The sequence below is a fragment of the Acipenser ruthenus genome, chromosome 21 (genome assembly GCF_902713425.1).
Source record: "Acipenser ruthenus chromosome 21, fAciRut3.2 maternal haplotype, whole genome shotgun sequence".
Classification (NCBI taxonomy): Eukaryota; Metazoa; Chordata; class Actinopteri; order Acipenseriformes; family Acipenseridae; genus Acipenser; species Acipenser ruthenus.
In genome coordinates this window covers 4874041-4901723 of record NC_081209.1, presented here as the reverse complement: position 1 = coordinate 4901723, position 27683 = coordinate 4874041, and the positions used below count along the sequence as shown (strand labels likewise).

Here is a 27683-nt window from a genome sequence, read left to right as displayed (position 1 = left end):
CAGAGTGGCTGCCCTGCGATTTGAATCCAGATCCGCCCAGCCATTAGTACTTTGCTGTAACTACTCGGTTAAACCACACAGCTTTCCATATACACTACTGTAACTGGTGATCTCGTAAATAAACTGGGGGTTAAAACAGCAAAACTCTCCCCAGTCTGACACAGCGCTTTTTAAATACAGACGACATCATCCATGTTCTCATTAAGAAAAAGTCAGTATATTTATGGATTGCTTTATAAAAGTTACTATGATACAATAGTACATAGTAAAGAATTCAACAAAAATATGAACAAATATATACAGCAAGACACACCCACAACAAAACATTTTCGTCAAAACAAGATACACGGCACATGATTTATCTGCACAAAAAAAAAAAAAAAAACACGTTCATTTCTTTAAAGAAAGAAAAAAATACAAATATTACATCTCAAAAAGCAGGGTCTTCCCAAAGAAAGGGGGTGGGGAGGGACCGGGGGGGATAAACAATAAAATATTTTATTGCAAACAGTTCCGACGCCGAGACCCTTTTAAAGAAATAACCCCAAAGTTATATATTTTTTTAATTTTACAGGTCCCTAAGAAGACAGCTTTGTATTGTACATCATTATGAAAAAGCAAGCAACTGTCTTAAACCACCATTGATGGGGCTTCATATGTCCCTTACAGTGTTTCTTAGAACATGTACAAATCTTACCGTGGCAATTAAGGAGAAATTTTTCTTTTTGGGGGAAAAACAAAAATCCAGTTTTAGCTTTGCTTAAAATACATTTTTAAGATTGCTTTTTGATTATTCTGCACAAGATTCACCCTCTAATAAACAGAATATGCCATGAGCCCCCCCGACACTCTTAGTGTCACTGTTCAAGAACTCTTAATGCTCCTCTGCAAATTTCAGAGGTCCATTCTATTTAGTTTTCTTCTTTTGTTACATAATTTATAGTAAGCTTGACACAAGCTGAAAACAAAGCATCCAGCTCCTCTTAAATACGCCTCTGTTTTGAGAGTCAAGCTGTATTTCGTAGCAAACCCAGAAAAAAATGACAATATTCACATTAATAGATTATTTACAATCTTCGGAAGCACAAAGAAATGAAGAGGGGGGAGAAGAAAAAGCAGATGCATGTTTCTACAAGAAACAATTTTTTGACAAGATCTGGGTGTGTCTATATACAAGATGCACCTTTGTTTAAAAAAAAAAAAAAAAAAAAAAAAGTTTTCATCACTTTTTTATTCTACATGTATGTGTTGGAACTGCTCCCTGAAAAAAAAGATCAAATCAAATGTTTTTATCTTAAAAAAAAAAAAAAAAAAAACAACAAAAACTTTCGTCTGGTAGATAGAAAATAAAAGCCCACCCTGTACAGAATTAACATTTTTAAAAGCCTTCCTAACCCCCCCCCCCCCTCCCCTCCCCTCAAGTTGTGCGGATCGGTCGAAGATGCAGGGGGGTCCTCGGAAGGTCAAGACGTGATGAATGACCTGTTTTCAGCTTCTGATTGAGTCCTAGGAGACATGCAAGCAAAGCTACATGCTAACCCATTGTGCATTCGCAAAACAGAAAGAAAGAATAAGCTAGCTTATGTACAAATACAGATGTTACAACTCATTGTATAAAAAAAGGTGAGAAAGAAATGTTACTATAATTGAAAACAAATCAAAAGCACTGGACTATACAAAGAATGCTACCACTGTGGATCTGAAGCATCGCCTGGTCACGGCTGGAAGGTATTTCTGTGCCTGTAACTGAAATAATATCGAGAATGGCAGAAGTCTGATACTGTTCTGCGCTACTCTCTAAAGCAGCAGTTGCCATAAAGGATACAAGGGTAATGCTTTAAAATAACGACTGCAAATTTATAATGAATTCCGGCTGAATATCTTACATGCACTTCCTTGGAGTTCTGAAGTCATTCGTTTTAAATTCAGCCCTGTTAATTCATGTGGATTGAATTGCCCGTATTCATTTCATGTTCCTTTCCAAATCACATTGATCACATGTATAAGGCATGCATTCGCACCCTTACTAGCCCACCAGGGGATCATGGGAAGGACTCATTCATGCATTATACACACGAAAATAAGAATTGATTATTTTGCAGGAGAAACAGAAAACGAAGGCAGAAATAACCATGTCATTAATAAATGAGCAAAGACTGCAGCCGTATTTTCTTTAGCGTAGGAGCACTTTTTTTTTTGTTTTCTAACCCACACTGCAGATCAAGTGAGACCCCTGGTTACCCTAAATAATACATTGTAGTAATTTCAGAGAGGATAGTTTAGTGACTGTTGAGTTTATCTGTAGTGATTATTAACTTAGTGAATATTGCACATATACAAAGAAAACAATAGCTATGTTTTCCACACACCTGTCGCTTTACACAAACAGCTGTATTCATTGTTATCTGTGCTTACTGCTCTACTGAAAAAAAAAAACCCTCCATTTTAGCCAGAGGAAGCCGAGCTGGAGATCTGTTCAGGTTTGAAAGGCCGTTTTTGGCGCTGCTGGTTTTCATAGAAGCCATTGACTCCCTATTGAGAATCCTGAGCAGATTTTCAATTCTCTGAAAATATGAATGTACATTTCCAGGATGCTGCACAACACATCTGCAGTAAAACGACACGGTGAATAAATGAGAACGCAACAGGAGGAGAAGTGGGAGACAAACGTTAAGAGAAATTGTCAAAGGGCCCCGGAAGTGAAGTCAGGTAAGATTCTATATATTTGAATGTGTTAAAAGTGCAAGTTCTCAGCCTGACCTAAGCTGCTTGCTTGTGCGTTTATTAAACCTTTGTCCTTTCAACCACCTTAGGTCTTTTTAATGAGCATGAGATTCACTGCACGAGGACCATGCATAGTTTCACTTATAATACAGGAACTGTGCTGCAGTAATACAAAGTCACCTGTAGATGGCAGTAGATGCTTTTAACTTACACAACCTTCTCTGAACTACGGGAGCCACGTGTGATTTTAAAAAGGGGAGTGAGTGGGATGAAATAAATAAATAATGCTTCTGTGTACAAAGTGTTTTTTTCTAACGGTGAAGAACGCAATGATCATTTTCAAGAGACATGCTTATGTTTTCTATTTGACACACACGCACTGCACAGCTCAAATGACTGGATTTATAAAGTATAAGCCTGCTAATAAGTGCCAAAAGAATAAAAAAGGCCTTTTTGAAAATCTGGAAAACTAAGCTGTGTACGAGTCATCCTTCCCCCTACAAGAAGATGAAGGATTTGGGCTCTTCCACCCCCAGCCCCTCATCAATGCTACAGGCAACAGAAATACCAGCCAGCTCCTTCGCAATCAAACAAAACAAAACAAAAAACAAAACAAAAAAACTACCCACAGTGACGTCTTCAGATTCTGTGCAAACTTCAAGGCCAAACAACCAAAACGAAAACCTAATCATTCAGTCAACCTCACCACTACTGTTTCACATTATTCTCATTGTACAATAAACACTCTGAAAAGAAAAAGTAGCAGCACTCCTAGATGGATGATTTAGTACAGGTGCCGCGTCCCTGCGTGACTGAGACTGCAGGCTTCCTGGGGACTGGGAGAAGGAGGGGAGGGACACTAGTGTTGTTCTGCTGATAGACTGGGGTGGAAAGTGGCATGTGGAAGAGCACCTGAAATCGTAAACAACAACGACGCCAGAGAGAGTCCTGGACTCCCCTGCGTGTGCACCCGCCTGTCTACAAGCCCGAGGAGAAGTGCCATACGTCGGGGGGGGTAATCTCCATTTTACTAGAGTGGATTCCTGTTTCTTTTTGGCACAGTGCAACCCCCCTCTCTAGTTCAGGGTCCCCCTGCAGTTCTCCGCTCCGCACAGACACGGGATCTTGACGTCTTCGATGGGGAACTTGTAATCGTACGTGATCTCCTCGTTCACGCTGATCTGCTGCCGGGAGTAAATGACAATCTTCTTCTGGGACTCCACTGTGATGACCTTGGCGTAGCAGTTGGGCTGCAAGAAAAAAAATAAATAAATAAAAAACACACACAACAGCATTAGGTGGTGTTGCTGTCATCACCACCATCACACGGACTGCAGCCCCACATTTTACACTGCATACCCACTAGATGGGGCTGCAGCACCTCAAGCCTCTCTCGGGAACAATTCTTGAGCTGCTGCTGATTGCACAAGACAAGATCGGGAAAGGTCAACCAAACGGAGGGAAGCAAAGCCCAGATTGTCAGTGACTCTCTGCCTCTGCCAGCTTGTGGTTTCTCAGCTCCAACCTGGCAAACCCCACCCAGAACAGATGCTGAATACAAACCGCATTGGGCTCACAAGGCTATCGGGTTGCATGGGGCCGTGCCTCCCAGCTGTTGAGCAAGGCAGAGTGGGGAGAGTCCCGGGAACGGTCTCCAGCCCCCACTGGGTTAATGTTCACAGGGATCAATGCCCTCCCCCCCTCGGGGGCGTGGTACTCACGTTGCAGCTGTGGTTGATGAACCTGGCGAAGTTGCCACACTTGGTAGCATCGATGATGGTGTCGTGATCCACTCTGAACATGTAGCTGCTCCCGATGCCCTCGTCCTCGTAGCGCTTCTCTCGCATGTCTGCGATCACCTGCGGGAGACAGAGCCCATGACATCACAGCGCCGGGGAAATCCCTCGCAGGAGGGTGTGTGTAAACCAGCGGCCCTCAGCGCTGTGCCCGAGAGTCCAGGGTGTCGTGTCCTGCAATGCTGGCGCAGTGTTACAGCAACTGGAGCCGTTACAACCTACCGCTCTGTGCTCACCATCTCTGCTTTTGCTCCGTTTGTTAAATCTGTATTTTAAATGACATTTTATTTTACATTTAAGGAATAACAAGTTGGTTCGATGTTGAGAGAAACATAACAGCCTCAACTGTTTTGTTTTGTTTTCAATGCAATTTTAATGCTAAAAAGTAGATTGTACAAGATGATTAAGGATGATTTCCTGCTTGTAGTCTGAATCACAATAAAAACAAAGTTATATATATATATATATATAGCAGTTGGGCTATATATATTTTACATAGCTAGATATAGATAGATATATAATAATTATTGAAGAAAAACTAAAATCTGCCTTATACCAGCTATTCAAATCAAAATAATTATGAAAATATTATCCACTTGCCTCCCATAAGGGGTCAGTAGATGCGTCACGGCTGGTGTTGCCTGCACCAAACCCTGCCACCTACCTGTCTGATGTTCTGGCCCACATACTCAATCACCATCTCATCCGCTGCTATGGGCTCCATGGCAAACAGACCCCAGTCGTGGATGTGGCTTTTGCAGAATCTGATCTTCTTCTTACGGAACTGTCAGGAAATAAAAACAAACACATAATCATTACCCTGTTTTTATTAGAACAAGACTTTAATTAAATCAGCACAAAACTAAAAAACCCTAGACCAGTGGTAGTCAACTCTGTCCTTTGAGATCCATTCCAGTCCTGGTCTTTATTGCAAGCAGGTCCTAATTAACTCTTAATAATAATAACAACAGTAGTAGGGTCTGGCGCACCTTGAGCTGGTTGAACTTGAGCAGGTCGCTGTCACAGCTGCCAGTGAAGGAGGACAGGAGGCGCCGCTGCTCTGATCGTCTCTCCGAGCCGGACCGGGTCGAGGCGTGAGGCTGCGCTGGGATACTCATCCCCTGCGGAAACAAACAACCCAAGTGTAAAGTGAGCCGCAGCACTGCCCGTGTAAACTACAGCATTCGTTACGCTTTCCAGCGCAGGCAAGGGACCAGGGCTGGAGGTTCAAATTCCAATTCCTTTTTAAAATCAATTCCCAATTCCAATTACTTTGAAAGCAATTGGAATGGATATTTTAGGAGGCATAATAATTGATGTGATTATTCAGCTGCTTTCATTTGAAGCCAATGCAACTGACTAACAGTGACTTCAATTGAAGTAATGCGTTGCCACGGTGAGAAGATCATTTTAACAGTTCAATGATGTGTTGGGATTGATTCAAAGGGAATGGGAAATGGAAACAGCAGCGACCAGTAAGCCTTACTCTCTTAATCATAGGGCAATCAAATCAAATCCCGACATCTGCTATTGCTCAAAAAACAAAACCGTTCACAGCTTGACAGCGAAACACAACCGATTTCAGCTGAATGATTCCGAAGGGCACTTGCAATACCCCCTTTTTTTTAATAAGGCACTGCACATTACTCATGTCCCACCCCCCGGTAACACCTGTTCTTATTCAAGGTGAGCGCGCCCCTTACTTGCGTATCCTCAGGAGTCTCCTCTGTGACGGGACGGCTGCTGATGAGGTATTTGATTTTATCCTTCTTGTCGATTTTGTAGTAGCCCTCGCTGCGGGCGCACCCCGTCACGTGGTCCCGCATCCCGTCATCCCGCTTCTTCTTCTTCACACTGGGAATTCTGGTAGTTGCAGGGGAGTCAAGGAAAAACACGGACACTGCACACATTCAATCATAAACGATAACCCCAGACAATCAAAACAAGTTTACAAGCACTGACACCTCAAAAAAACTAAACAGTTCACCAGCAGCTAAACAAAACTAATTATTATTACTATAATAGGATTCTAACATCCAGCTACTGCATAACATACTTTTGCGGTAAAAAAAAAACTAAACAAAAAGTGTTAATGCAAAATGATTGTTTTACTGTTCTGCTATGTCTACCAGGGAAACTCTAATCAGTCTGTTTAGTGTGCTCTCTATCGTCGGTCACGCTGAAAGGATATGAGGATGGTGGACCCAGAGGGTGTCGTTGAGCCAGTCCATGCCGTTGTCCTGCTGCAGCATCTTGTCGTAGGTGATGTGCAGGTGCCGCACGTCCTCCTCATCGATGCCATCGTTCCAGATGTCATACAGGATGGTCATCTCCTCGAAGTCGGAGCGCAGCCGGAAGGAGGGCCTGGGGGGGGAGAAGTCCGGGCTGCGCAGAGCCAGCAGCAGCAGCTCCTCCTGTTTCCTCCGGTGCCGCCGGGTCAGCTGCTTGCGGGGCTTCTGCACCAGCTCCTCCTCTTCCAGCTCCTCCAGCTCCTCCTCCGCCAGCCTGTTCTCCAGCTCCTGAAACGGGACCTTATCCAGAACATCCGCCTTCCCCAGCTCTTCCCTGAAGTCCAGGGTGATCGTCGACGGATCCCCGACAAACGAGTCCTTAACCTTCAGCTCACCTCCCGCGTATTCTGCCTTTGTGGTATCCAGAGACAGAAACGGCGGGGAAGAAACCTTTTTCGTTTTTGGCCGCCCTGGTTTTCTCTTGGGAGGGGTTGCTACAGGAGGGGTTGCCTCGTTTGGCACACTGATTGAGGTGGGCGTTAGCTCCGAAGCAGGAGGGCCAGATTGGGGCAGCCCAAAGTCCTTGGGGAAGCCGGATGGCAAGTGGGTGGCGATTGGGACCAGGGGGACCGTGCAGTTGAGGTTGATCAGTGGAGACACAGTGGATGGCTCCTTGAACAATGTTCTGTCCTCCAAGCTGTCGAAGGAAGCTTTCCTGTGAATGGGGAGGCCAGAGGCTGCAGCGGCTGCTACAGTGGCAGGGTCGGGGAAAGTTGGGGTGAAGGTGAAATCCCTCCCTGGAGTTCGGGGGATCCCACTGCTGGCGCCCGGGGACTGCGAGGGGTAGGAGAAAGGACTGCCGGGGATGTGGGGAGAGCTCAGAGTCAGGCTGTTCCCAGTCAGAGGCGCGTCGCTGCCAGGTGTGGCCGGGATCGTCTCCGTGCTCTGGGATTTTCCCAGACCCATGGCGACTCTGCCCACAAACTCCCGGCCCGGCGTCCTCGGAAGGTCCTCCTCGACCGACAGCTTGCCGATGGCAGCAAGCTCGGGAGAAAGGAAGGGGATCTCTTTGCCCGGGGTGGGAGGGAGGGCAGGAGCGAAGGAGGAAGGCAGAGTCTTTGGTACAGGCAGCTCGGGGTCGGAATGCGTGCAGATCTCTCGGCCGGGGGTCCTGGGGAGCCCATCCTCCTCCTCGACAGAGGGGGAGGAGAACTTGCTCTTGAGCCGCACGTCCAGGTCGCTGTCGCCTAGGGACCCCGTGGGAGTCGGGGGTCTCAGATTCCCAAGGTCCTCAGGGGGCTCGGCCTTCAAAGCCTCCAAAACTGCAGGCTCCATCTCGATGTCGGGGTCAGACTCCTCTGCAAAACAAAAGCAAATAGTGAAGAAATATATTAAAATGATCATTTCTTTAAAAACGTCCATGATGTTTAACTAAAAAACATGTTTTGAACGGTAGTTGTAAATTCAACGACTGATATCAGTGAAGATATGAAACCCACTGCTGTAGACATAACCTTTCCATCAGAAAGCTTCACTATTACTGCAGTCAACTGTATACGTTTGCTTAAGCATATAAATTAACTACTAATGTATACCAGACTTGGAATAGCAAAAGCCCTCTTTCCAGTAGAACTGCTTGCGTACCCAGTAGTCCTTTGGGAGATGGAGGCCTCTGATCGGGCTCCGGTTCACTGGCTGCTGTTTCGTCCGCTATGGATTCTTCTACCCGTTGCCTTGTCTTTAACTCGTCCTCCTCCACTCTGTCTTTTCCCCGGGTTTCTCCCTTCGATTCCTCCCTGATGGGGTGCGCTGCCGGCTCCTCTGGCCTGGCCTCTCCACCCATGTCCTCCACATCAATGTCCTCCTCTGCGAGGGGCTCTGCAGCGGTGGGAGTGGCCGGCTTGAGGTCAGCGTGCTCCTCCACCTCCGCTTCTTCCTCTGACTCTAAAATGAGGGGCACTTTCTCCTCTTCTTCTTCCTCCTCCTCCTCTTCCTCTTCTTCGTAGTCCTCCTCCTCTTCTTCCTCCTCTGAGCTGCTTGCATACTCAGAGGAATCTTCGCTTTCCGATGACGACTCGAGTCCAGCTTTAGAGGAGAAGATGCTTTCTACTTCTGTGGTGATAAATAAATATATATATAAATGTCCTCAACACTAAAGAAATGAAATAGAAATATGAACCTAATCATTTGTATAATGGTCTTCTACTCAAGTCATTGACTGTTTCGCTGAATTACTTTCTGGATTCTGTAGTGTGGTTTGTTACTGGATTTTAATCAAGATCGTCCTTACAACTATATTAGGCTATATTTATGTATGCATCCAAGTTTGTACTTAATTATAACCTGTAACTACATTTGTGAAGGACTTGAATCTTGTAGTAGAAAGAAATGAAGGCTCAACCGGACCGTGTGGTAGCTGGCCTTGACCAGAAATAATCTCACCTTCATCCGCAGAGTCAGGTTCGGTTTCTCTGACTTCAACGTCATCATCTTCATCCTCCTCGTCTTCATCGTCATCTTCATCACTCTCCTCCTCCTCCTGTAAAGAATCTATACATTCAGATTCTATTGCCTGGTTTCTATCACATGTCCACGCGCACAACCAGGCACAACTAGATGATGATGTTAGCACTGACAGCAGAACAGCTCGGAGGAACAGAGGGACAAAGTGAAGTCATCTTCACCCCTCGTCATGTTCTGCTTTCCTAACTCCTGTTATAAGAAAGACTAATGTTATGCGAGCACTAGCCTCTCACGAAGAGCGAAGTGAAAGCCAATCCTCACCTTGTCCGATGATAACTTCTCGGAAGCCTCATTGTCATCTTGCTCTTCCTTTTCCGAAGACGATTCCTCCTCTTTCCCGGAAGTCTCCTCTTCCTCCTCCCCTTCGCTGTCCAGCTCCAGCGGTCTCCCGTGCCGCCGCCTGACTGCCACCACGTCCACGTCCTTTTTGGACACGTCCGAGGCCAGGTCAGCCACGTCCCTGTCCCGCTCCGACTCTGGGGGACACAATGGGAAGAGGACAATGAGTCTCCACGGCAGCCAGATCCTTCTGAATATGGGGCATTGAACAAGCCATGCCGAATTCACACATCACAAACTGCATCTTCAATATCATTTGAAAAGACTAAGACACTGTAATACTGCTTTACTTGTACACCGCAAACACATACAATCCCAGCATAACTTCCACAACTGTAACAGCACTACAGCAAGGATGGATTTTTAAAAAAGAATTTAATACAGCTCAGAGCGGAATCGGGGACAGCCCTCCCCCGCTGCGGCTGGACCCTGACCTTCATCTTCCAGCTCATCGTCTGCCGGAGTGGAGGGGCGGACTCGCTTGGGATCTCCAGTGGAGGCAGGGTCTGGAGGCTCTTTTCTCTTCACCTGTGCGCGAAACAGAAACACATACCAAGACCAGCTATGAACCAAGATGACCTTGCATCTGTAACTTGAACAGAAAGGGGTCCTAACATCAACATCCGAATTGGACTGGATACATTTAATATAGGGTTTACAGAACAGCTTAGGAATAGATTTAGTTTTAGTTCTCTATCTCGATCGCTCCAGCAAAAGCCTCCAAAGGCAAACATTCTGTAGGCAAGGCAATTCAAAATGTATCTTCTGTGGTAGAGTTACACAATCCTGTATTGCACAGCCAGATCCAGCCCTTTGAGTTTGTGTGAAGTCACATGAGCATGAGACCCCAAGGCAGGGGGATGCAGCAGCAGATTACTCAATCAGATCACTTCCTTGGTACAATTTACAAACAGCCTTACTTAGGGAAGCGTCTTGCCTGTCTACTGATGCTGTTCGTAGCATGACAGTGTGTTTGTACTGTACCTTGAAGGACGGCAGGCGGATGGCCCCACGCAGGCCGATGCCCAGCCCGATGCCCTCGTACCCGAGCCCCTCCACCTTGTTCCAGTTCTCCAGCAGGCTGGATGTGACGGGCTCCCTGGGCTTCATCTTCTCCTTGTCCTCCTCCTTCACTTCGCCCGACTTCACCGGGGTCAGAGAGGCCTGGGGGCGAGGGAGCAACACGCATCAAACACGCGGCACACATGTGCAAAGACACCGCACCCGGCTTACACATTCCTGTGCGCTTCTGCTGTGCTGCAGTCTTCCACACACCTAGGCTTTGAGTAAAAGTGAACTGAGCTGTTCTGACCAACTCCGTATAGAACACAGTCTCATCCCTGTATTCAGTGACTGGAAACGGATACAAGACTTCTTACAAACTTCTATCCCACTGCTTTAAACTGCTCCATGTTTTTAAATATAAACTTTAAAAGCAGCAGCAGCAGCAGAGTTTTCCTGTACATGAGACTGCACAGATAATGCACTATTAATGAGGTTCCCTTGTATAATTAAGATGCAAATAATGATATGAAAAAATAGCTAGCTGTAGATAATAATGGATGAAATTCGACACTACAAATAAAATGACCACCTACATTAAGCTCCGTGTCCATAAGGCAGAATGGGGTTACTAACAGAGAGCCATGTCAAAAGTCACTGTATTTAAAATCGACAAAAAACACGAAATAGCCAGCCAGTACTATACATGCAAAACATTCTGTGGTGACTAAGCAACCAAATCAAAATTCTACCCATGGAATACATTCATTGAACATTCTGAAAAAATCTAAGAAAATAAATGGAAACAGAAAGTGTTCACAAATGTGGGAGGTTCTACAAACAATCTATCCTGGATTCATTTCAGCTATAAATATCATTTTCCTTACTTAACAGAAAACCCCAAGAATTCTATACCATCTCTGGACTAAGTGTTGCACAGAATGCAACAGTGTGTGTCCCAGGGCGCTCTGTGATGAGGCAACGTGTTTTGCTCAGTTTCACCTGGTCTTCATTATTCTATTCAAACTGCATGGTTTAAGCCCTGGTAAATCAAAAGAGCATTGCCGTGACGATACAACACACACAACCAAGCTAGAGATGAAAATCTGGAACACTGAGGATTTCAAAATTCTTACAACAGAACCAATGTGTTCCTTACAGTGGATCACCGAGGAAAGAGGGGAACAAAATGATTTCCTGATCTCAGAACGGTTTGAAATGTTGGGATCCCGAGATCAGAGTCTCTTCATTTTTTGATTGCGCCTCGTCTGCCACAGACTGTCATGTCTCTGCTGGTTACAACTACACAAGCGTAACATTTCACTCCAGCTTCCTCCCTGTAAACAGCAGCTAAACCTGCTTGCTGGCACATTACTGCACTGCAGAGACATACACTGGACCTTGCTTTGCTATACTCTGCAAGGCACATCTATCCACACAGCTGGGACTTGAGTTAGCTTGAAAGCGAAAACCCAGGCATTTACTGGGGAGAGCATTAATATTAAAACCTCAGTCAAAATACATAATCAATAAAATAAAAAGTGAATAGCAAATAGAAATAAAATATTAAATACATAAATAAATAGCTTCCAAATACAAGCGCTCAAAGAAAGTGAATGCCTCGTTCTGAATACTACCCGGTTTACTGTTAGAAAGAGTTCTGTTATCGGTTTACAGCGAACAAATTCACAGTATTCCAAATACAATTGTGAATTGTGTGTGTGCAAAAAAACTCTCGCATGTGTACAGAAATCATTGTCAACTTCTCAAAAGAAGGTAACCTATCTGTAGCTCTTCTGGTAGGATAATGCACTTTGAGTAGGGAATAAACTAGTTTGATTCCCTTCTTGAGTTTCAATTTTACATGGGCTTGCTTTGTAGACATCACAGTAATGGCACAGCGCTCAAGCTACCCTCCATAGCACTCCATTGGGGATTGCTTTCTAATGAGTCTATAGCAAAAATAAATAATAATGCAGCTACTGTCTGGAAAGCAAGCCCAGGTGAAACTGAGCAAACAAACAACCTCAATGAGATAACAGATTGAAGACTCTGCTCTGACAAACTGTGCAACAGGTCATGGAAGTAGAATTGAAGCCACTGCCCTGTGGGCAGCTGCAGGCTCTACAAACCCACCTTGGCCGAACGCTCTTTCTTCTCCCACCACTCGTCAAAGGCCCTGAACGCCACCACTTCCACCATCTTCCGGTTCAGGTCCCTCTTCATGATGGCCTTTAGCTCCTTGACGATGACCAGCAGCACCCCGTCCACCGTAGCCTTGTGGGGGTCCTCCTTCTTGGGCTCGTACCCGGGTGGGGGCACCGAGGGGTTGAATTTAGGCAGGGGGGGCCAGGGCTGCCCGTGGGCCATGTTGGTCGCCCCCGCTGCTGCAGCTGCTCCCATGGAGAAGGGCCGGTAGGGGGGGAGGTTGGTGAACTGCATCCCCCCTCCGCCCATGAAGGGAGGGTACGGGTACGCCCGCTGGCCCTGCATCATGCGGCTCAGCATCTGGGTCTGCATCTGAAAGGACATCGACATGCCGCCCCACGGGTGCCCCAAGCAATTCGCCAAGTCCATCTGCATCATGGGCACCATACTGGGTGCAAAGGGGTGCAGGGGGTGAAGCATGGGGTGGAGGGGTGCCCCCGGGGGCGCGGGCAGGGGAGGCGGGGGCACAGTAACGGCCGGGTGGGTCGGAGGGGGAGGCAGGGGGGGAGGAGGCAGCGGGAATCCCCCCTGAGGGGGGAGAGGGGGGAATCCTGGGTGAGGGATGGCGATGGAGACTGAAGAGTTGACAACAATGGATTTGTCTCCGCTCGAGTTGGGTGTGCCGGGCATCTCGTCTTCCGATATCTCCATGTCTTCTCCGGAAGAGTGGTGATCCTGTTGAAAAGGAGAGAGAGAGAGAAAAAAAATCCCACCCGAGTTAGTTAGGATAATAACTTCTAAAATCAAGACACATTGTTTTTGACATCATTGTCTTCTCACACTGCTATGCACTGGCAGATATTCTAACCAGACGGGGGCCCTTTTGAAACTCCTGGGGCCAATCTGTTTCCAAGGGATCTGAAACCGCAGTTTTATAAAGGTCATGACAAGCCATGGAGAGGTGAACAGAAATAATTTTCATAAGCCGTTGAACAGAAAACCATAACAAGGCCCCATCCACAGATTACTAAAATAACATTACTGCTATGACTGTTATGAAATTATTTGGAGGACACGATCAAGCAATTTATTTGTTGTGATTATCACAAAAAATAAAAGCCTGCTACCAATTCGGAATTGCATTCTGTGTTCGAAGCATCTTTTCTTAACGTCGGCCCCCAGTCTGCTTTGTTTTCAGCTTGGCAGCAAATTCACAGTCCATTGCTCTGACCTCCATTAATAACGTCTGGAGCCTGACTGGAGTTCCATTACACACATGTCCTCATCTTCTTAACCAGCACAGCATCAATGAAAGCAGCAGACAGAACAACATGCTATTATAATGAAGGGTTACGCTGGGCCACACATCTGCTTGAGGCCAAACCCCAAACCGAAAGGTGAGAGTGCAGTAAACAGTCTGATCAAGAGAGTCCTCTAGTGATCTCATTCACCCTCCAGCATTGTGATGCTGTCATTCATTCTCAGACCCCAACAAACCACTCCGAGGACTTGCCTTGATTAGAGCTCAAGAGATCACCCGTGAAAATACTTGCGGGTCCTCATACCGGCAAGCAGCACTTCCCATGAGTGCGAAGTCCAAACACACCTGCTAGATCTGCCCTGTGTCACACTGTGGGCTCACATGATGCAGCGGTGATGCAGTGTTCACTGCACCCCAATGTAAAGTACACTCAAGATCTGATATTTGGACACCAGGGGCTGTAGTTGTAGAGATGCCCTTTTGTTGTTGTCTGGCATTCTGGTCTACATACTTTAAGAGTCTTTACATTCAGGTTTTTAACATGCCTACAATGTAAATGAAGGAGGGGTTTTAATAAACGGACTGTGCATTTCATTAACCAATTAAATGCAAAACAAAAAATTGAAGAGGTCCAGGCTATACAGCAGCATCAAGAGCCGCAGCACTAAACAAACCTGCTAAACAGGATGTATAGTCCATGTCTTTTGTAGGATGCTTGTGTAATAGAAACACTAAATTATAGGCTACAGTCCATTTTTCTTTCCAAAAACATGCAGTTCCTTTTAGAAAATTCAACTCCTAACAAAGACCAGGAGCCATTTCCTGTTTTTTGGGTAATAAAGCCTTCACTGGCTATAAATACTAGAGTTTTCCTCTGCATACACGGCCAATTCCACTTTCACTTCTTCCTGTCAGTCAGGTGGGTCCCTCTACCTACTGGAACTGCATTATAATAATAAAAAGGTCACTCGTTTTTCACCATTCAAATAATCAATCCGTCACAGACTACAAATGCACCTCTTTTACATGGAGCCAGTGAGGCCATTCAATCACTTTGATCATCACACATCAAAGACATGCAGATTAGACATTATACAGCATATTACTGCTATCATTTCTCACTTTAAGTCGGTTTCATTTATTTATTTTGAAGCTAATGTCACTTGTCTAAGGAAGCAAAAGTCTGTTTTGTGACTTTCTGAAGCAAGATTGAACAATGAAAACCACACTTTACTACCAGGCAGTGCAGGTGTATCTACCTACCAGGCACAGTGTGAATTACAGACAGATGCACTGCATTAGCCGTTGTTAAGCTTGCGTTTGTCTGTTACTGGGCTATACAGAAGTAAAAAAAAAAAGGTTGATTGCTTAACCTTGAAAAAGGAGGACCAGTCCAACACAAACATGCTCCTGTTTGCAATACAAGATCACTACGCACTGTCCAGAAATGTAACACTGCCTTGCGCAGAAACGTTTCCAAAGCTTGCCTCGTTCCCCCAGTCAATGAAGAGTGTGAAAGATCCATGTTATTATTAAGTGCTCCGAGTAACGATGAACAAGAGAAGCTGGGCAAGCTTCCAAACGACTGCACTGGAGAAGAAAGGCTCTTCCAAACCCCAAGAGCCAGTACGGGTCACGGCAGAATCTCTTTTTTTTTTATATAGACATGATATATATAATTTTATTTTTCAAGGTCTTTCTCAGTCATATTGACTTTTGAACATGTGCTTTGTTGAGATTGAACTCTACTTACACTCCTCTAGCCCTGCAACAGCTGCTTCAGGCTACAATGCCCGTTACATTGTTTGGTTTAGAGAGACCTGTGTATGTGTGTATATATATATATATATATATATATATATATATATATATATATATATATATATATATATATATATATATATATATACAGTGCATACTGCTATAGCAGACTGCCCTATATGGTATAATAATCTTCAAAAGGCATTCATCTGCACAATACTCTGCCCAAGCAAGGTCTGTATCTGGTTGCATGTATCCTGACCTGAAGCACTAGTAATCTGGTATAAGCAGTTCAATAGCATTGAAGACTCTGCTCTGATCCCTGCAGAGATACTTGAGATCTGAAGACAGTGGGTCTGCAGGCAGCTCCCTCTCAACACTCAGCTAATAAACATGATCAAAAAAACACGAGGCTCTTGGTATGGTTTCTACTTGCCATTATAAAACACAGAAAGCAATACCGTTATGCTGAAATTAAAAAATAATCCCAATAACACTACTGCAATGATATTTCCAGTCACATGCCTAGGATCATTATTCATCTTGGGGAATTGCTACCAAAGTAATTTCACTGGCAAGATGAAGCGGTTCTCTAAATGCAATTCAATAACTGTGGTAGAATTCCCCAGTTTATTATTACTGATCCAGGACATGTGGAGAATAAGAATAATAGAATTGTGAACAGGTGTTTAAAAAAATAAAAAAAACAAAGAAACCTAACCGCCAACCGTACTGACAGACTAACTGAATAAAAACGCAGTCCTTACTTTGCATGTAGTAATTTATTGTAACAAACCCTGGGGATGTACAGGCGACACACTGCCGATGCAGATTCTGTCCCCCGTCATGGGAGATGAGCGCTAAAACAATGAATGCAGACGAGCCTGGCTCTTTTGCATTGTGGTTAAGGCGCTCGGTTACAGGACGCAGGGTCTGCGGTTTGAGCCCAGCCTCTGCCCTGTTACATAAAGATGCATTGGAATTCTCCCAGGCTTCACAGTGTTTTAAACATCAGTGTGCCACATACATATGAACTGCAACATTTACCACTGCAGCTCAATTTCATAGCCATCTTATTGGAGCGACAGAGGGAAGCATCTCTTTTGTTGTTGTGAACCTCTTGACGCAGCAGCAGGGGGATTTCTCTGTCTCTCCACAGCGACTGTGAGTCAGCCTGAACACAGCGCACTCCGAACAATGAGCCATTAGCATCCCAAACAGAGCTGTGCTCAATCCTCACTGCACTCAACTGCTGACAAGTCACTTTCTTTCAATTAACCCTCTCTGGTTTCCTTTGCTGTGATCACAGCCTGTGCTGAACCCTGGTGACAAGTTCTGGAGTGCTGACCAGGAAAATCAATGCCTATTATTGCTGGCACTGCTAGAATGTTGACAGCCTTATATATTCCTATTGCTATTAGGAGGTTTGTCTTCTGCAGCAGTTTCTAAATTGCATGTATAGATTAAATATTTTGTGGAAGGATAATGAGTCTGAAGAAATAATGCATTTCAAACTAGCTTTGTGACATTACTGTCATTTCCTTTCCATCCAGTCTCTAGCCAAAGCCACTGACAATGCCCATACCTCTACTTCTTAGTCTCTTGCATAAATCACTTACCGCTACTGTTAATTTGGATAAATATCGCTAGCTCGTTGTAACGAGCAGAATTGTAATTGGCAGGAAATCTGTCACACAGTGTCTCTGGGCATTGAGCCATGCTTATCTTTGTACAGTGGTAAAGGAAGCAAAAATAATGAAGTGCAGAATCTCTTTCTATGCAGATGTGTTGGGCAAATGGAGTGAAAGCAATGCTAGGAGTATGGAAACAGCTCTCGAAAATGGAGGCTGGTTTTTATTTTGAAAGTGTCTGAGGCTTTTCATAACCGCTGCTTTCTAATCGTGAACGACCTGAGAATTGAAAGTGAAACTGGAGGAAAGTAATCTGCTCTTCCTCTAGCAGTTCCTCTCACTCGCTCGCTGGCTGTGTTCACTCCGCTCACAAAAGACAGGCCTCAGACTTCTGGTTTTATCCACAATCTGTTTTTACGAGTGCGCTTTCTACACCACTGTGTTTTGCCAAACAGGCAAATTGAATTACTTCCCCTGTTTACAAAGAAACTAAATTGAGACGACACTGCCAAAAAATAACAGGAGTGAAAGGATTTTTAACAGAGCGATTAACACTCATCTTGGATGACCAGAAGGACCCCTATTTTAATGCAACTTTAAATTTAGCTTAATTACATTTTGCAATTTAAAATTTGACTTGAACTACTTTTACTGAATCAGCCAATTTTTCACTGTCTGCCAGCCAGCTTTCTGGGTCTATCTCTAAAGAGCATTGTACAGCGGTCCAAGTCTCTTCTGCCTACAAAAAGACAGCTTACATAGAAAAGGTACAGGGTGATGTGGTTAAAGGTCTAGACAGTTTATATTCTCCAACAGTGCATTTCACAGCAATGAGGGGCTAAATACTGAACACCAGCTGCCACCGGTCTCCAGAACAGGCTGCTGGTAGAGAACGCACAGAGTATGGTTGTGGAGCCCCAGAGTGGGGCTGGGTGAACGGGGGGGGGGGGGTTAAGTGTCACAGCAGGTGAATGCAGAAGGGTGGGCTCACAACACTGCAGGTTTGGTATGGGGTGACGAGCAATGGAATGTCATTTTTATTCAAGTGGTTTATTCCATTAATCAGTGATTTTATTAACGTTTTTCATTGCAATTTTGGAAAATAATTATCTGTGATCCAGGTCCCCAGCAGGGTGACCCAAATATTACTTTCTATATCGCAGAGCACTTCATTCTGAAATCGACAAACTGCATTTTAAACTCTTTGAATGCGATAACTGATCCCTTCCCTACTGCCTCCCTGCCCTACTGTACAAAGTGTAGTATTTAACGTCTTTCAACCAAATTGTAAAACTGACGGACCTGTTTGAACGGCATGGGAGTATTCACAGGGGGCTGGTATCTGATTGGGAGACCACAGTGGTTTTGACTCTGCACCTGGAACACAGTGATCAGTATACTTGTTTAAATCAGAGACGGTTTTAGTGCGCCGGCTGCATTTCCTGCACAGGGATGTGTAGAGGCCCCCTGCCTGTTTCGCCTCGCTCATTACTTTTACTGCAGTCAGGCAGCAACAGCAGCAGCACAAGGCTAATGTGTCTCTCCCTGAAAAGCTTTGCCTATGGATTGCAAACAAAGGACTTGCAGCCTTGGTTAGATTTAAACCGACCAGCCAACCCAAATCCTTCACTGCATGTCTTTAAAAAAAGTCAATTTACCCCACCTTTTTTCTGACCCCACGCTTTGATTTTTTAAACATCGTTCTGGATCCTGAATTTGTACTCATGTACGTGGACTCACGAAAACAACCACCCTGCCTCGTTCCACAAAGATCTGACCTTTCCTAAGGCCTGACTGGAGAAAGCAGGGTGATACGATCCGTCTCCTGGGATGAACTTAAAATGCGTGCATGCAAAATAAAAAAAACACACTGCCTTTCATTATTTACATTATATTACACGTTCAGCACCGCCTTACCTCCTCCATCTTCTCAGAAGCGGGCGTCTGGTCTCCAGATACAGGCTCCTTCAGCTCTGAGGTGCCCGGCTGGTCGATGGGGGTGGCGCTGGCCTCCGACACGGCTCTGGAGTTGTGAAGGAGGGCGGCTGTGCCGGGGATGGGCTCCTCCTCATCCGAATCGGGCAGGGGGGTGGGGCTGATGTCTTCCAGGCCCGCGGTGGAGGGGCGCGAGACGGGGGAGGTGCCCTGGTAGCTGGGCTGGGAGTTGCTGTAAGGGGGGATGGGGGAAAGCTGAGAGGAAGAGGACGAGACGGGGCTGCCCTCCATGCGGATCTCGTTGTCCGAATCGCGCTCGCTGAGGAAGGGCAGCTTGGTCCTCTGCTCTTTCAGGAGCATCTCGATGCGCGAGTCCAGGCTGTTGTGCTGTATCTGCGACTCCAGAGTGGGGGTGCCGGGGGTCTCGCACCTCTCGGGGGTCCGATTTACAGAGGTCGAGCTGGGCTGCTCGCCCACCAACGTGGTGTCAGGAAGGGGAGGCGTATTCGGCTTCTCCTTGACAGGAACAAAGTCAACGCTGCTGCTGCCGCTGCCAAGAGCAAAGGGCTCTGCAGGAGGGGGTGCAGGCCTCCTGTACTCTCCTATGCTACTGGAAGTCTGTGGGAATAGCTGATCCACAGCGTGGGGGTACACAGGAGGAAGCGGGGGTGTCTGATAAGGAGAAAAGGCTGACTTGTAGTTACTCGTGTGACTAGCAGCCGGGGGGTGGGAGTAAGCTGCTGTGGGCTCCGCTGGTGGCGGATGGGGCTTGAAGTTGCTGGTGAAAGAAGATGATGATGAAGATGATGAAGAAGCATTCTGCTCTGAACTCCGGTAGACTCCCGTTGTGTTGTGGACGTAGTGGCGCTCGGGGCGGCGGTTGTAGGCGTCCTGGAATTTGGTTTCGTGTCTCCTGGGCTTGTCGGACCCGTAGTGGTACGAAGGGGTCTGCCTGCTGGAGTAGCCGGAGTCCTGGGAGAAGGGCGTCCCGCTGAGACGGGGGGTGTGAGGCGTCCCCTGGGACTGCGGCGTGAACTGGCTGTAGGAGTTTGGCGTGTCCTGCCGACTGGAGTAGGCCGTGTCCACGGAGAAGGGGGTGCTGCTGCTGGTGGGGGTGGCTGCGCTCCCCACCGACGCCGCGCTGCTCTCCGTGGGCCGCTGCAGGGCAGGCTTCCCGGGGTCGCTAGCCTAGAGGAAGCAATGGAAAGCATGAGAGGGTACTGCACACAATCCAGAACAAGAAAATGGAACCCTTCTTCGAACCACATGGACAGAAGAGAACCCATCGGAAGACACAGAGCTTGTTTGTTTCCACGCAGTGTTACCTATGGAGTAGTGCAGCAGTTGCTATGCAGTTACATTTCATAAAGAGGATCATTTTACACCCCACTGAGTAGCATGTAGCATTTTGAGCCACTGCAGGTTTTCTTGTGAGCCTTAAACTGTGCTAATTCAGCTTGCACTGAAAATGACTGCCCTATAATGCATTTGTAAAGCGCTTAACCTTTTTTCTCTAGCAATGCCTGACAGCATCTCATGAGGCTGGTAACCAGTACTGACAAAGCCCAGGGATGGACACACACAGTGGCTCCACTTCGTTTAAAGCAAAGACTGTGCCATTCATCATGCACTAGCTTTATTCTACTGGGCTTTTCACTTGAGTTTATGCAATCAAATGTTAGGATTGAGCAATCATATTGAAAACAGGACAGATCTCAGCACCACAGTGCTACAGAGAGTACATTTCTATTGCACTGTAATCTATTAATTTTTTATTGAAAAGCATCAAGACATTTAGTCGGTATGTGAGTACCACTGCTACGCTGGGGAAACGGCAAAAAAACATTAAGAAATAAATGAGTAAATGGCAACAGACTCACTCTCTAAACTCTCTGTCTTGTGGTCTCTAAAGGCTCACTATCTTGCTAATCCATGCACTCATGGCTGATCCCTTCAGCAGAGATCTTACCTGTGGGGGGTCACTCACGCCTGGGGGAGAGTCCTCTTGGACAGGCTCGTTCCCCACAGGGAGAGTGCGGGGGGTGTAGAGTCCGCTGACCAGCAGCTCGAAGTACCGCATGCGATTTTCACCTTGACAGACACAGAGAGAGCAGTCAACGCACTTCCACCAACTCCTAAACTGCACAAGAAGGCTCAGCTCCACACAGAGGGCTGCCGGCACCGCGGTTCAAACTATCATTGTACACTAGAGGTTCTCTTAAACGCAACCAGGTGAGCACCCCTGAGACAGAAAGAGAAATGCTACTTCAACAACTTTAAAATGCAAAGTCCACTAGACTCGCGTATGCAAGTTCAGTCACAATCATGGATTAAGCTTATTGCAAGTTGCAAATGGTTAAACCCAAGATCCACTACCACACACAGCACCCAAGACCCACTACCACACACAGCACCCACGATCCACTACCACACACAGCACCCAAGACCCACTACCACACACAGCACCCACGATCCACTACCACACACAGCACCCACGATCCACTACCACACACAGCACCCAGGACCCACTACAACACACAGCACCCAAGACCCACTACCACACACAGCACCCAAGACCCACTATCACACACAGCACCCAAATAAGAAGAGATCAACAGGAACAACTCCTTGTATTAATGTTTTCATTGAGAAGAGGCTATGGGCTTTCAATACTTGTGCAAACAGCAATTAAATTATAATGCACAACATACTGGGGAAAAAATCATTTCAGTTATGAAAAACACCACTGCGAAATACATACTGCTATACCACTGTATTCCACCAGACAGCTCTAGTCGCTCGGAAAAGAGCCACTGTCTCTTTAAGTGGGCAGCAGTCGATTGCTATTATCCTAATAGTACAGCTGTAAAGTTTAAATTGGTGTGAAGCGAGAGTTGCAAGCAGGAAAACACTCCTTATATAACACAAACTAACACGCTGTGTTACAAACGCGTCAATATGTTGACAATTGCTTTTATGTATTTTTGATTTTCCAACAGTAAGTGCCCCGCTGATGAACTCCACATTTGGCAGTCGAAATGATTTACTGTGAAACAAACTCCAGATTCTCAGAAATATAAAGTTTCCACTGAAACAGAGATGCTATTTGAATTTGCTGTTGTTTCTTTAATTTTGCGGTCTGTTTTCACATGTAAATATGTACGATGTGTAGTCACTGGTGCGTGGAGCACTATCAGAATGCAGCTATTTTGTCAACCACGGCACAACTCTACTCCTGTCTCCTAGCAACAGACAACATACTTGACTACACGTGACTGAAAGAGACAAGAAAAATGAGACGTCCGCGGAAAACCTGAACAAACTGACAGTTCTGACCAGGTGGGCCACCTGCGAGCTGGTCTCGTTTAAACCGAAGGGCAAACAACGGAGAGAGCGTCTTACCTTTCGTATCCAGCTCCACGTGGATGATGTTCCCCATGACTGAAGTCTTGTGGAGGTTCTGCACGGCATCTTTCGCTCCTTTAACTGAGACAAAGATCACTTTCGCGATCCCCAGGTGCTTCTTATTTCTTGGATTGTACAAAATTTCGACTTGCTCGATTTCTCCGAATCTCTTGCACATGTCCGACAGAAAACCTTCTCTGATGTTATCGTTTAACTTCGCAAAAGTAACCTCCTTCGGGGGTACTGGTCCAACGTAACAGTCATCGATCTAAAATAAAAAAATAAAAAAATACCTACATCACTATATATATATATATATATATATATATAAAATCACACACATGTACTCATTTTCTTAAAAGGTGATTAAATAATTGTTACGCGACAAAAATAAACGTGCAGTAAAATGTATGGAGATTACAGTAAAAGTTACAGCACTATCATTCATTCAAATGTATTAAGAAATGTTTTAAATATATTGATACAAAATTATTTTCCCCGTCGTTATTAAAATGAAGCTTAATATGCACGACGCTCCGGTCTGTCATCTCAATCAGGCAAGTTCACAGTAAGGGGGTGTGACAGCTTACCTTAAATTTAGGGACTGGGAGGTCCGTTTCCTTGTATTTGGTCCAAATCCGACCAATCCGGGGATCCCGCACAGAATCAACTGGTGGCATTCCTGGATTCTGTAAAAAACACAAAACAGTTAAATCGATCCAGACAGAAACGTAACAGTATCTCTGACACAAGTATTTTATGTAACCGGGATATATATATATATATATATATATATATATATATATATATATATATATATATATATAAAATAAATAAATAAATAAATAAATAAATAAATAAATAAACGATTAAAACCTACTATCCCAAATTTGAACACGTGTATTTGTTTGCCTGGGCAGCCGACTCGGTGCATTTGTAAGTGAATGAAGACAGTAGCACAGTGACACTTTGATGCACCGTGTCAGGTGCTGCTCTAGCTGGTTCCATGCACGTTGGCTACACACTGACCGCTACAAACAATCGGATGATTGATGTTTTAGTTTGGGGGTTATTCTGCAAAAGTGTTTTACTCACGGGCATGCTAAACTGCACCCCATCGTAGCGGTAGAGCTTATGCGGTCCCTTTTTCAACGCTGGATCAATAACCAACTTGTAACTTCTCCAATGGTGGCTTCGCTTCTCCCCAGAGCAGCCGACCGGGTTGCTGTGCTCCATTCCGTTCAACAAACCTGCGGGAGAACACATCAAAAAACATTACAAGCTTACCGCTGTATCCTTCACGGCTTACAAAGCAGAAACGCGAGCGAGTCGAGAATGAGGACTGGAAAAAAAGCTGGTCCCCATTACCGAAATAAAGATATGAGAGAGGGGAAAAAAAGGATCCAGCTCACTTGAACTCAGCTTTTTTCCGTGCTCTTCGTTTACCCTGGACCTTTCGCCAGGCCTGGACATTATGTTGCTTATTCGGATCGGCTTTCTTTGTACCAAAACGGCGAGATCGTTTACATTCCCTTGACTACATTACATGGTTTTAAAGACTCCTGCCTCCTTTTTTGCGAGCCAACACATATTGTGTGCCCCTGCTCGCTGATACGTCTCCCACAATACACCACTATCAGCCTTTCTGTCAGCTAACCTTTTATTCGGAATGCACATTCGCCATACGCAAACCTCTCCAAAAACACAACCGCTCCTGCGCCGCCACTAACAACTCCGGAAGAAAAAAATATCCGACAAAGGAACTTTAAAACGCGCGCGAAAATGTTATTTCGCCTTGTCTATCCATTTAAGAACAACAATATATATTGGACTTTACAAAGCTTTGAATCTACCGGGTGCGTTTACCGTACAAGCGGTGCCTCAAAACAAGATGGACAGGAGGCTCAAGTTTTGGAGACAGTAACAGAGGGTTAAATTGCATTCCGCTCTAACATTTGGTTGCATTTCAGGTTTTTTTTTTCCCCCCATTCCAATATGCCCACAGATTACAGGTTACAATTCACATTTTAAAAGACTAAACGTGAGTACAGAACAGTGCGCTTTCGTTTACTTATTAAAAGACACAGTCTGTAATAGCCAATCAGAATGCAGCTTCCATTTTGCGTTAAGTGGCGTAACTTAGTAAAACGTTTGATTTAATGTGTGTGTTTTCTTTTCTTTTTATATGTATATAAACGTGTGATCCATTGTGATCAATGTCTGGGATTCTGTTGTGCTGGAGCAATTGGTTGGTTGAAGGCAGTTGGTTTCACCGGCCAATCAGATTGAAGCTATCATTTTGACTGGTGCTATGAGAAGCAGAACTGAAAGATCCTTCAGCAGACAGGCAGGAGAGGCCAAGCGCACAGGCAGCCATTTTTCTGCAATGGAATTAAATAGCCAATATGGGTTTCCTTTGTTCCAAAAGGGATCTTTTTTCCTCTTGATTTCGGCATCTCTTTATGGACTATATCAGTGTGGTATAATGTTTGCCAACATTTTAAGGATTTGTGAAGAAGGAAGATAAAAAGTTTGGATTTTTTCCCCCATGATTTTTGGAATCCATCTTTGTATATAACTAGGTCATGGCACACCCTTATCTTAGTAGCAATTTGAAGTCAATCTAGTTGAATAAACTGCTTCTTTTAGAATTCTGTCGTAAATATATCTTGTTAAAATGAAATAAAGTATTACAAATATGATTTTTAAAATGCAAATTTGAAGTGCACACCAAAATGGCCAAATATAACAGCAATTTGTATGTAAGTTTTTTTTTTTTTATATGTTTACATATATTTAAGGTGAACTATATTTAAAGGGAAAAAAAACCCACTAGGCCTAATTATTTGAGTAAGACGACATTTTAAATATTTATATCTATCCTTTCTTTACCTCTTGTTGTTTTTTCAGTTCCTTCATTTGCATGCACTTTGTCTCTTCATTCACGTTAATCAAACAGAATGGTTTCAACAAACAGAAAGGGTACACGCCAACATTTTAAATGCTGAGTAATAGGCATTGCTAGTTTGTTGCACCCTGCCAAAATGTAGCTATTCAGACAGACAATAGTAAGCCCCCTTGCAAAATATATTCATGGGGGAAAAAAACACACATCACTGTGTCAAATAATGTAATTTATAAAGATAGCAGATGGTACACAGTGTGATTAATTGTAGCAACTGGTTTAACAGTAACGAACTAATACCTTCAAAGCACTTTTTATATATGTCCATCAAAAAGGACGAAGGCTAAAACACATCTAGATGATTATGCCTTTGAACTGAACACAAATCAAAAAGTCGCCAGCTATTGCTTGCTTTAAAATGAATACTATCAGCTATGAAGGTAAGTGGATCTCTTTGACCTTGCACAAGGGCACGTTTTTATTTTCTAGTCGCCAAATAACTATTCTTCATATATATATATATATATATATATATATATATATATATATATATATATATATAAAAATAAACACACATTTTTGTAGGTTAAAGCTTAGGGAGGGAGGTGAAAATGGCATTTGCATAAATATTTTAGCATTGTCAAGAGTTACAATACATAAAAAAAATACATATTTACCTTAACATTTTGCTGAAATCTTTATAAATCAGGCCTACAGGAAGAAAAAGAGAGACATTTTCATTACCACCTTGGTATCCCAAAAAAAAAAAAAAAAAACATGCCAGTGCATTTTTGTGAGGTGGTGTAAAGGGTGGGGGGGCAGCTCTCCCATAAAACCAGCAACAACATTTTTTTTTTAACCCATCGCCCCTAATATCTTTATCAATTTAAAATAATCCAACAAATTGGTAACTGTACACACTGAACGGCAATGTCTGCCCAGCGTGGTTACAGTATCGAAACGCGAACATGTTTTCCCCTAAAGACTATGGCGATAAATCAACATTCATTTTCGCTCTTCTTTTCCAATGCGGACTGCTTGCTAATTCTCAAGTTTTAGGTGTATGTGGACATCTCCCTCGTTGAAATCAGGACCCAGTTCATTATTTGGGCTAACATAAAAATAATCATATGCTGAAATGCATTTTATGTAGACACATATTTCACACAAAAAAAAGTCACACAGCAGCTTTTTAGTAGGCCAGCTTATGATTATGCCAAAAACAAAACAAAAAACTACGTTTTATGATTATCTATACAGGATTTTAAACACGTTATATTTGTTTTTAAGAAGAAAAAAAACAACACTTAAGGAAAGTAATGTTTTAGCCAAATTCCTGTCTCTAAATATATATATTTCTATTCAGTAAATTATATAAAAAAAACTGATATTAAATGTGTAATTCATAAAATGACTACTTCAAATAATTAGTATAAGAACTACAATACTAATGATTGAAAAACAGTGTTTAGTGCGAGTACATACAGGCTATTTTTTCCCCTTACAATGGCAATTAGAAACAATGTTGCAAGCCAGTCCGTTGTGGAAAAAAAGAGAAAATCGATGGAAAACAATTTAATAACATGAAAGCGTCTCAGGGAGAACCTTTCATCTGTATTTCACCGTTAATATTCCGTGTTAGTTTTCTTCCTAAGTCTGCTTTAATGGCTTCTTTTCTGAGCAGATTGAAGTTCAAAATGGCTTCTTCACACAAAGCAAACCATTTAAAGTGAAGCTGCTGCTGCGCCATTGCAGAAGACACGCACTTAAAAATGCTTGTTTGCATCCTCAAATGTGCAGTGCAGTTACATTCTAGGATTGTCTTTGACACACTTGTAAAAGTGCATTCATTTGATGGCGTACATTGCATTTTACTGAAATTCAGGGTGATGTTGAAATCTTTAACCACAGTATGGCGAGCCATTTCGTGGCGCAGAGCTCTCTGGTGCCTCGGTTGCTGCTGCCTGAGTCTGTCACGAACTGTAATCTGAGAACCTGGCCGCCCTCCAACGGCTTCCCGTG

At 44.3% G+C, this 27683-nt stretch overlaps 1 protein-coding gene across 6 annotated transcripts; it reads right to left on the bottom strand.

Moving 5' to 3' along the window:
- Positions 1-201: 201 nt before the first annotated feature.
- On the bottom strand, positions 202-27683 carry LOC117428209 (histone-lysine N-methyltransferase SETD1B-like). 6 transcript variants are annotated; one of them, XM_058994462.1, is made up of 19 exons: positions 27285-27683; positions 26339-26372; positions 23852-24006; positions 23347-23445; positions 22754-23024; positions 21321-21442; positions 19334-20539; positions 12752-13498; positions 10598-10777; positions 10048-10141; positions 9536-9750; positions 9194-9290; positions 8396-8863; positions 6712-8109; positions 6224-6390; positions 5510-5641; positions 5185-5304; positions 4446-4583; positions 202-3974 (listed from the first exon to the last, which is right to left on the bottom strand). In XM_058994462.1, exons 3-19 carry the CDS (start codon positions 23990-23992, stop codon positions 3801-3803), a joined length of 5769 nt encoding a protein of 1922 aa, XP_058850445.1. In that variant the 5' UTR covers positions 23993-24006; positions 26339-26372; positions 27285-27683; the 3' UTR covers positions 202-3800. The 6 variants fall into 6 exon arrangements, with proteins under 6 accessions (XP_058850445.1, XP_058850443.1, XP_058850446.1 ...); XM_058994460.1 differs by having other exon boundaries at positions 27525-27683; XM_058994463.1 differs by lacking the exon at positions 27285-27683 and having other exon boundaries at positions 26339-26675.